Source organism: Carassius gibelio, chromosome B6 (genome assembly GCF_023724105.1).
Source record: "Carassius gibelio isolate Cgi1373 ecotype wild population from Czech Republic chromosome B6, carGib1.2-hapl.c, whole genome shotgun sequence".
Classification (NCBI taxonomy): domain Eukaryota; kingdom Metazoa; phylum Chordata; class Actinopteri; order Cypriniformes; family Cyprinidae; genus Carassius; species Carassius gibelio.
In genome coordinates, this window is record NC_068401.1 from 24,941,546 (window position 1) to 24,952,390 (window position 10,845).

At 35.8% G+C, this 10,845-nt stretch overlaps 1 protein-coding gene across 4 annotated transcripts in view; it reads left to right on the forward strand.

Moving 5' to 3' along the window:
* The window catches only part of LOC127958990 (phospholipid phosphatase-related protein type 5), a 44,440-nt gene extending 35,479 nt beyond the window's left edge, over positions 1 to 8,961 (forward strand). For 2 of the 4 annotated variants that reach the window (XM_052557985.1, XM_052557988.1), the window contains 5 exons: positions 2,347 to 2,467; positions 2,734 to 2,984; positions 4,375 to 4,551; positions 5,640 to 5,779; positions 7,579 to 8,961. In XM_052557985.1, coding sequence (XP_052413945.1) covers positions 2,347 to 2,467; positions 2,734 to 2,984; positions 4,375 to 4,551; positions 5,640 to 5,779; positions 7,579 to 7,690 — 801 coding nt within the window. In that variant the 3' untranslated portion in view covers positions 7,691 to 8,961. Of the gene's footprint in view, positions 1 to 2,346; positions 2,468 to 2,733; positions 2,985 to 4,374; positions 4,552 to 5,639; positions 5,796 to 7,578 lie in introns of all 4 variants that reach the window. The other 2 variants (XM_052557986.1, XM_052557987.1) reach the window with 2 other exon arrangements.
* The last annotated feature ends 1,884 nt before the right edge of the window (positions 8,962 to 10,845 follow it).

The following is a 10,845-nucleotide window of genomic DNA, read 5'->3' on the forward strand; positions in this document are numbered from 1 at the left end:
TGCTGGTGCTGAACACTGGCATAAATAATTTACACAGTTGCATTTTTCACAGTTGTGTAATTTGCACTGATGCTTTGGTTGATTTTGTATTCAACTTCAATCTCCTAAATTACTGAAAATCTCCAGTGAAGTACCATGAAAACTGTCCATATAAAGTTGTTTTAATCTTATGAAGGCATACGATGTGGCCCTCGACTGTCCCACCGGGAAAGTCCCAGAGCTCTCTGCATGTCTGCCGCATACCAAAAACACCCTACAAGACTTGCTGTTTTGAGATACTCTGACCCAGTCGTCTAGCCTTCACTAGTGACCCTCATCAGAGCCATTTTTCCTGCTTCCAACACATAAAATTCAAGAAATGGCTGTTCACTTGCTGCCTAATATATCCCATCCCTTGACTGGGATGTTATTCTCTCCACCTGTGAGTGATTTTAATGTTGTGGCTGGTCAGTGTATGGTTCAAAATATTAAAAATGATTATAGCATGATTGTGTTCCATGCAAAAAAAAAGTCCTACATGTTTGGTATGATGACAGGGTGGATTAGGGTTAGGGTTTCAATGAATAAATGACATTTTTTTTCCAATAAAGGTTCAGTTTTATACTCTGCTTTGTTTTACACAGAACTAACCAAAACAAAACAATCCTAATGTATCTGTGAATGTCAACCTACTCTACAAAGAGTGCTTTGAACTCTTTATTGTTTGACACTGAGGCATTCACTGAACTCCAGATGTGTTGTGTATGCGTGTGTGTCACAGTTTTTCCAGAGTTTTGAAACTCTTCAGAGCAGGTGTGTTGTAATCGTGATGTGTGTTAAGGATTTGAGAGCACGGTATCACTGCTGCTTCAACATTGCGGCTTCAGAGCACTTCAGATATGTCAAGCGTGTTCGAGTGAAATATTCACTCTGTCTTTTTTTTTCTTCTCTCATGCTCTTCCTCTGTCAGTCAGTCTATTTTCACCTTTTTTGTTATACCACAAGACAAGAGCCCTCAAAACGCTGCAATATGCCCCACAAAATATAATTCATGGAACATCACTAAACATTTGAAGGTTACTCAGAAATTCAGGCTTTTATGTGCCTGAATAATTTCCATTTTCTCTCAGCGAGAGGGTTAGAGTGGCATTTGTGAAAAATTAGGCATTAGACAGAAGATGAGATCTTTTAGCACAGGCAACAATGCATTATAACAAGCACCTCTGTTACCACACACTGACCCGAATCTTCATGTCTGTGGAGGTTAAATAGTTAAATAGACCTTTCAGTTAGGTTAAGTAACTCTTAAAAAGGTGTCAGACTCCGGCTGTTTGAAATGGCACACAAAACGTTTCACAGGTGGACCTAACTCAGACATAGAAAATTGTCTTTATGAAAGCAGTACTGTATTGTCCAGCAGCAGTGAGGTCAAATTAATATTGATACCATTTATTTTTTATTGAATGCAATTGCTGAAAATACGATTCATTCATACAATGACTTAAAAACACTGCATCTATGATGAGCATGCTTTTATATTCTGTATTAAAACACATTTTGCTGAACATGTAGTAGAAAAGTGATACTGTCCAGAAATTATAATGAAGAAAAAAATCCCCCAAATTAATTTCATTAGTATTATATCTTAGAGGGAAAAAAAAATGCCATAGGCCTACTGCTTAACAATATCTGAAAACTGTTTTTCCACCAAATTAAAGTCATGTGGCTTCAGATGGAATAACAGAAAATGATAGCTGGAGAACTTAAAGATGTGTGTCAGGGAAACTCAGTGTCTTTAAACTCAGGATATATACTCAGTATATAAAGAAATATGTTATTACATTTTTACATGTGTACACTATGTGACAGATTTAGAGTCATTAAACCTTTCTTGAAAATGTTTTTCAAAAAGGAAAATTCATGTTTTCAAAACCATATGTAGAGTACTTTTTTTAAAGAACTTGACATGTTTTAGACTAGAGTTTAACTCTTTTTTTTCCCATTAATCATTTCATTTGTCATTGACTTTCAGTCAGCATGTGATGTTACTTTCCAATCTGTGAGGATTCATGTTTTATGAATGTAGTCCCATTAGGGCATATTGAAGATATAACCTGTCTCAGCTGTGCTGGTGCATTTAGCATTTATACATGTATGGGATTGAAAATTAGATTCTCTCATTCTCCTGAATCTCTTGTAATTTTTAGAATTGGAGCACGAGCAGTCTTGACAATGACAAATGTTTCCTTGTACATTTGGCCATCAGTTTAACCGGTTTAAGGAAAATGTTGTGGTTCCCCCCCAAGCGCTGTTCTCTGTAAACTATGTGCACCTGAGAAATCTCATTCCTGGGTCTGTCTGCTGCAGATTCTCCTGGGGGAGCTCGCATCCTTCTTCACTAAACCTGAGGCCACGCAGGAGAAGACAATTGTTACGGCTGACTGCTGCTATTTCAACCCGCTGCTGAGACGCATTGTCCGCTTCCTTGGTAAGCAATGCTTCAAGGTTTATTTTGAATACTTATCAAACTGTTAAACTTCCAGACACATAGGTGGCCTGAGAGTGAGTAAAGGTTAAAAATGTGTGCTATTTAATATTTTTGTGAAAATGCATCCTTTCAAATAAAAATTGAATTGTCCCTTAACCTTTTGAACGGTATACTGTATATCAAACTTCTTTAAATGTCCAAATGTATGTGAAAATCCTCTCGTAGTTATCAAGTAGTTGATGAAATGATTTTTTTCTCTTGGTCAGGTGTGTATTCCTTTGGCCTCTTTACCACCACCATCTTTGCCAATGCAGGGCAGGTAGTGACAGGGAACCAGACACCTCATTTCTTGTCTACCTGCCGTCCAAACTACACAGCACTGGGCTGCCACTCAGCGCTGCAGTACATCACCGAGCGGCGAGCGTGCACCGGAAACCCTTACCTCATCACCTCCGCACGCAAATCTTTCCCCTCCAAGGACGCAGCGCTGAGTATGTACTCAGCTGTCTATACAGTGGTGAGTACATCCAGGACAAGAAATCAAACATGACACAGCATGCAAAGAAATCACAGTCATCCCTTCTTTTAAATGACTCAAGAGATGACAACGATGATTCACAATATTTGGTCATCACCATCTTACTGTTCACCAGCATAATTGGATTCTGATCCCCAATTTTGCATTTAATTAACCAAAATACAAGAATTTTCTTTTTCAATATTTCATATATGAATTTTAATTAAATTATCTATTTATCTAATCTTATAAATCTAATGTTTAAAATAGCTTATTTATATATATTAATAGCTTATTTATTTATTTATAGCTTATATATATATATAAGAAATTCATAATTCTATTCACAAGTGTGACATTTATTGAATAAAAATACAGTTCAAAAATAGCAGTTTTTGTTGTTTTTTGTTAGATATTTTTAAAATGACATTTTTAAAGTTTACAAAATAATTTCTTAATTTTTTTAATGTTTCTGAAAAAACATCATAATTACATAATAAATAATATATATTTAAGCACAAAAAATTAATAATTCAGGTCCTCAATTTAGTATTTAATTAATATACAGTGAAACAATGTAATATTGTAAATGATTGTTAATGTTTAAAATTATGTTTTTTTTATTAATCTAATTAATTGTTGCCTGTGATAGGCAAAGCACAATCGACAATGTAAAGGCAAAGCCATTACTCCAGTGTACTAAGAAGTTTGTGTTATATAATCCTTAGGAAATGATCATAATGTGTAGATTTAGTGCTTAACATTCTTCTCCTATTATTAGCACACTTGAAAATGATAGTGCTGTTTAATGAAATATGGAGATGGCAGTGCAGTTTCTTTTGCACATGCTGAAGTATAGTGTACACTTGTACAGCATAGCGTGTTTAGGTACCATGCAATTACACATTTTATACCAAAGGGACCCCTAGGGACAGCTTGCTTAGGGTCCGTAAATCTCTAAACATGCCCCTGCACTTGTAAGTCTTTGTAAACTCTCCAGTTTCAAGTCAAATTTTGATTTAAAAAATGTCCTCTTGAAATCTATTGGTCCCATTAGTGTTGCACTTTTAAGGGGTGAAGTCTATTATATAAACCACTGGATCTAAACATCAGAGAAAGAAGTGGATGCGCAGACAACAAGATGAGAAGAACATAGTCTGTAATTTGAGAAACAGCTAGAAGCTCCATTATGCAGCACACAATAAACTCCGGCTTCATCTACAACAGTGAAGAGAAGAGATGCTGCTGGCCTTCAGGCTGTGTTTTAAAGTAACAACACATTGCAAATAAAAATAAAAGGGTAGAATGGCATGATGCATGGATGAATCTTTGAGGTGTTGTATTGCTGAGCAAATAGTCTTGATAGATGTGTATTTTGTGTTTTCTGCAGATGTATATAACTCTGGTATGGAGGACTAAAGGCACAAGGCTGACCAAACCCACTCTCTGTCTGACTCTCCTCTCATTGGCTGTTCTGGTGGGCATTGTGCGTGTAGCTGAGTACCGCAACCACTGGTCTGATGTTCTAGCTGGAAATCTCACCGGAGGAGCCATCGCCGCTTTTCTGGTGAGAATCTGCCAGCTTTGGAAACCAACATACGCTATAGCCAAGCGGTTCAATGCATACCCATTCAAGAACATACACAACAGTTCAAAAGTTTGAAGAAATAAGAAATATTGTCTAGAAAGGAGGTGTCCATCAAAAGTGATGGTAAAGACATTTATTGCGTTACAAAATATTTATATTTCAAAAATGCTGATCTTTCGAACATTCTATTCAGCAGTAAATAATTAAATTAAGACAACGTTTATGGTTTCCACAAAAAATATTTAGCAGCATACTGTAAAATAATAAGAAATGTTTCTTGAGCAGCAAATAAGAATATTTTAATTATTTCTGTGACAAACAAGACTGGACTAATCACAGGAATGAATAGCATTTTAGAATATATGAAAATATAAAACAACTGTAAAAATATTTCACAATATTACTATTTTAATGTATATTTTAACTAGGAAATGCAGCCTTAGTGCGCTTAAGAGACTTTCAGAAATATATAAAATCTTACTGATCCCAAACCTTTGAAAAATAGAGTATTGCATATACTAAAAAAAATACACAATAGCTGAAATCTGCTTCATAAGATTGCATCTCGAAGCCTTTGCTGCATGCTGGCATTGGCAAATATTAGCATCTAGCTAAATGAAAAATTTCAAAGAAAGCCATCACAAACTCCTCCAGTTTGCTTGAACAAGGTTTTGTGGACATTGCCTGTCTTTAAAGAAAGAAAACCCACCCCAATGAACCAGCCAGACATCCTTGCACACTATCTAGGATGGATAGAGTGTGAATTGGGAAACGGCCAAAGTCTCACGCCATGTCAGAGGGTAAAACAGGTCATTACTCTGAACACACCTGTTTAACAGCTAATACTAGTACTCAGATGTTTAGTGAGTCTGTAGCTAATCCACTGGTTGTAGACTTCATCTTTCATCCTCTTAAATCAAGTCCAATCACAACCATGCAAAGACTGAACATGCTCTGGGCATTAAAGCCTTCATCCACAAAAGGCAGATCCTGCTTTCTCGTAGTATAAATGCCTCGCACGTTTTTATTGTCATTATTAATAACCCTTGCTCTTGGTTCACCTCCAGGTCACATGTGTGATCAATAACTTCCAGCAGACCCAGTCTCAGCTGCCACCGTTACCGCCCCCTGTGTACCTTCCACGGCCGGAGCCCTCGCTCAACGTGCCCATGGTGGCCATGCCCTGCGTAGAGAGTCCACTCGAAAAGTTAAGTGGCCCTCAGGTAAGGGGTGACGGGTGGGTGCATTGGACACCAGGAAGGCATGGGAAATCTAAACAAGAGCTTACAGCTAACTGTACTGTATAATAATGTACCTATTCTTCAGCTGAATGAGGTCTGCTGCCCACATACTTGCGGTTCTAAAATAGCCGTGAACAATGGGATCATATATCCAGAATGTGGTAATACTGAGATTATTGGCTCTGAAGAGGAGTTTGGTGCATTGTTTTTATTTTATACATTTATACATTTTTAAGGCATCATAGGTGTGCTTCAGATACCGAACAATATCATAGTCTCCTTGTATTTACCAGATTCTTAGCAAGCATTGCATACAAGGTCAGAAATAAACATTTTATTTAAGAGGCAACATGTGCCCCATGGAATTGATTTCCATGGTTATTTTTTGGCTTTGTGTACACAGTTTTAAGAATTGCTTTATTAAATGTGTTTTGTATTTTTTCCAAATCCTCTAGAGGGGGCAATTTGAATAGTCTCCCAGCTAGTCAAGTGAAATATTAATTTTCTACCCTTACTGCAGATTTGGTGCACTTTAATTTGAGCAAAAACAAAAAAAAACAAAGAATACTACAGATGGTAAAATGGTTCAACGGACTGAAAAGCAGGCTTAGCCGTCACATTAAATTTAGTACGCTGTTTATATTTTTAATGTGTCTGTATGAAAGTGGTCTGACATGACAAAAGACAATAGAAATCATTGTAATCATGTGACACTGAATGTGTCGCGGCATTGAGTGAAATTAGATGAATGTAGGGACTTTGTGTCCTAAAAGGTTGAAAACCCCTGCTAAAGATAATAAAATTTTATCAACATCAACAAAAGCCATATTTATACTGCAGAAGTGGAACAGAAACTGCCTCTGACATGAGATTTATGTTTATTTGATTTTATGATGCTGCTCAAAGGTGGCATACATGCATTTACATGATTGCATTATTCAAATAGCCCACAAAAGAAATGTAAATTAAAAAAAATAAAAAATAAATACAGGAACTGTTACAGGGCACTGTCTGTTACAAATGTGTATTGAAGTTAATTAATAGAGTCGGTTTACTTAAAAAAAAATTACAAATAAAATTAATTTAAAAAATTCATGTTGGAGAAACAGCACACCATTCTGGCTACACAAAATAAGCAAGCTAAGAAGAGTTTATGACAGTTTTTTTCTTTTTACACATTCAAAAATCAAGACTTAACACTTGTTATTTTATTAACACAGCAGTTAATCACACTGGGAATAAATGAAAGCAAGTGAAGACGTTCCCCATTACTAAATCAGTCCACGACTAAAGTCTAGCATGAGTTATACACTCTCGTAATCGTCGCTGAAGCTGTCTACACTTCAAAATAAATCTCTTAATTACATTTGTATCTGCACTTTGAAGTTTATGATGAGAAAATTCAGCTTTTCATCAGTGACCAATCTAAAAGCTTCTGATTGGCCATTTCATCCTTTAAGCTCACAGAGCTCAGTGCGGCAAAAAAAAAACCTTAAAAAATAAACAGATGCCACTTTAGCAGATTTAAATGTAATGAATTCCGTCAACACTTTTCATCCATTTTTCATTTCACTTTAATTGCAACAGCTGTAGGCCTAATTGTTTTAGGTCAGTGTATGGCTGAATTTGGAAGCATTTATGTTCATTTTAGTGGGATTTTTTTTATTTTCTGACCCTGATTGCATCTCTCTGTAGTGAAATGTCACCTTGACCCTGTTCTCTCCCTTCTGCGCTCTTTCAGAAATGCTTTGTTTTCTATCCTCAGCAGGTTCCAGGGGTTTTGTACACAGGCATCACATGACCATCAGCCATACCTGGCCCCCGCCCCTCCCGATGTCCTCATCCACTCACGTCGCTCCATCTCCAGCGCAGTCTAGACATGCCTTCAGAATATTCTACCTGCGCTCGCCCTAGACCCTCTCTCACAAGAGCATACTCCACTCAGGTCTAGGGCCTCCCCGCGCTCACCTCTACTGCCCCCTGCTGGCTGACAGAGACAATGACAGCAATAGCCACTCATTTGAATCGGGATTATTTTGAAATGACAGCCCCATGTTCGTCGGAATCCTCATAGTATCTGTCTTTTATCTTTTGGGTGGGTGTTTTGTATTATTTTTACTAAAGGAAAGTGTTTCACCTGATAATAATCTTCCATCTCTGTATATTTGCCGTGTATTTGCATTATTAATGCCAGACATTCTGTGTACATTCTAAAAAGATTTTTTCATCTAACAGCCATACAGAAACTGAATATCAACTGTGAAATTTAAGATTTGAATTAATATCTACTGACATTTAGGAGTTAAAAGAAGAAAATCGATTCTATTTTTGGAAATATAGATTGGTAGGATGTAGCAAACTACTAGTAAGCATATTTGAAAGATAATAAATAGATTGTTAGCACTATTTTTATGGCTAAGTATTTAAGATAAGTATCCATGGAGCAAATTATTGCATTATTCAGAAATAGGGTTATAGAGAATCAATAGCTGTACAGAGACAGTTTTTAAACTATTTAATAAGTTTTCAGGATGTGAAGGAGATGAATATGTACAGGATGTAGCAAATGTTTTATATCTTACATTGTATAAATTGGGAATGTTTTCCCTTGGAATTTTCCTGCTAGAATTATTGACAGTTTAAGTCAGTTTAGTGATATAATCCAGAACCAAAAATCCAGACACTAAGAAATCACCTCAGGTTTCATCCTAAGGTTGATGGGATACATCTACCAACTGTCCGTGTCTCACAAAAGATTATACCATTTTTTTTTGTAAATAACTCTTTTTCTTCTCTTCTTCTTTTTTTTTTTTTTTTGCATTTTACATAGAAATTACTGTTTTCATTAAAACACTTCATTCTGTAGAATTTACTGTAGAACATGTGTACAAGAGACTTGGGTGAAATAATCATTTGTGAACTTTTTTTTTTTTTTTTTAAGATTGTGAAACTGAAAATATCCTGTAAAGCTTGTTGTCAGACATTTTGTCTATTGATGTTATTGGCTATTTTGTAAGCCAACATTTTTCTACATAGTTCATCCACTGAAGGAAGTGAGATAAAGCCTCTGTATGTAACATGGTGCTTGAATGTGACTGTTCAGGTATAGCCCTCCTATCAACATTTAATTAAAAGGAAATGGTCTGAATTTTGTTTTATAATTATTGCAGATCGCCCTCTGGTGGTGCTTGATGAAACTTGATACTATCTAAATACACAGGCTTCACAGAAGTTCCTAAGGGCTCTGGACCTGAAATGTGATTGTGCATAAAGATTTTATAAATGTGAAACTTTATTAAGTTATATATAACTTTATTATTACTGTATACAATACCCATTAAAAAGCATGTCATCTTAACATGTTTTTTTGTGTTTTAGAAAGAAGTCTCTTATGTATTCTAAGGCTGTTTATTTAATTAATTCAAAATGAAGCAAAACAGTTTAAAATAACTGTTTTCTATTTAAATGCATTTTAATTTATTCCTCTCATGGTAAAGCTGAAATGTTTGCATCATTACTCCAGTCTTTAGCTTCACACAGTCCTTCAGAAATCATTATAATGCTAATTTAAACTCATTAACACTGTTGAAAAAGTTGTGCTGCTTAATATTTGTGACCCTGGACCACAAAACCAGTATTAAGTCGCTGTGGTATATTTGTACCAATAGCCAAAAAAGCATTGTATAGGTCAAAATTATAGATTTTTATTTTATGCCAAAAATCATTAGGATATTAAGTAAAGATCATGTTAGATCATAAAGATATTTTGTAAATTTACTACCCTAAATATATCAAAACTGAATTTTTGATTAGTGATATGCATTGCTAAGAATTCGTTTGCACAACTTTAAATGTGACTTTTTTCAGTATTTAGATTTTTTTACACCCTCAGATTCCAGATTTTCATATATCTGTAAACCATACATCAATGGAAAGCTTATTTATACAGCTTTCAGGTGATGTCCAAATCTCAATTTTCTCAGTTCTGTTGTGTATAAATGACAGTAAACTGCATCAGAATGAGAAGAAGACAATGGTATAGTCAGCGAGCCACCTTTTTCATTTCATTATCTATCAAGTAACGCACCCTACGCATGTTTGGTATTCATACTATGGATAAGATTACAGATACCAGTGTATTTGAAGCAGAACTCAGTCAAACAATGTGCAAACACCAGCAGGTTTAAGAAAGCTCATTTACTGTCTGCTTATCTGGTGTGTGGTCATGTAGCGACAAGCCTTCTCTTGAAAATTATCTCTTCGTCTTTCATGCCACTGAGTATTTCAGATGAAGATGAGGAAGAAGGAAGATGGGCCAGTGGGGTTATGGGTAATCCAAAACCACTGCTTCTTAATCTACAGCCCATCCTTTCACTGTGTGCTTGCTTCCTTCCTTATAAGGAAGAATCAACCCACCTGAGGCCAGGTAGACATATACTTGTCAGTGTCCTTTATACAAGTTGTCTTGCTGTGAGCATCCGTTTTGTTAATAATTTTCCGTAAAATAACATTTTGTATAAACAAGTCAATTTCACATTGGATTACGTAGATCTGTCTGACCCTCTTTATGGCCTTTCTTGAACTTTGACTTTTTGATTTTTCTGTAGAGGAGGTCTGTTTACTTTGTTGCCAATAACAGCAACATCATTTACGATAATGAATTCACATATCTCAACTGACACAGACAGAAAAATGCAATATCTATAAATGCCATGACAAGCTTATCCTAGTTATCGCCTGACTAGTGTTTATAGTTTTATGATATCCTGTGAGTGACTCATAGCATTATACCTTCACTTTAGTCTCCTGCTCTCTCTCTCTTGTCTTAGTTTACCTCCACAGTATGATTTTTTAAATGTACTAGGGAATATCAGTGCAGGAATGCGAGTACTGGCTAAGCTCTGCATTCCTTCACCCTCCACCAGCATTTAGGCTAACAGTCCATACACTCTCTCTGTACTACATGGGATATTATGATTGTTGTGTGTCTGTGCAATGATATAAGTGATTTAAATAATAAAACGTGTCAGTA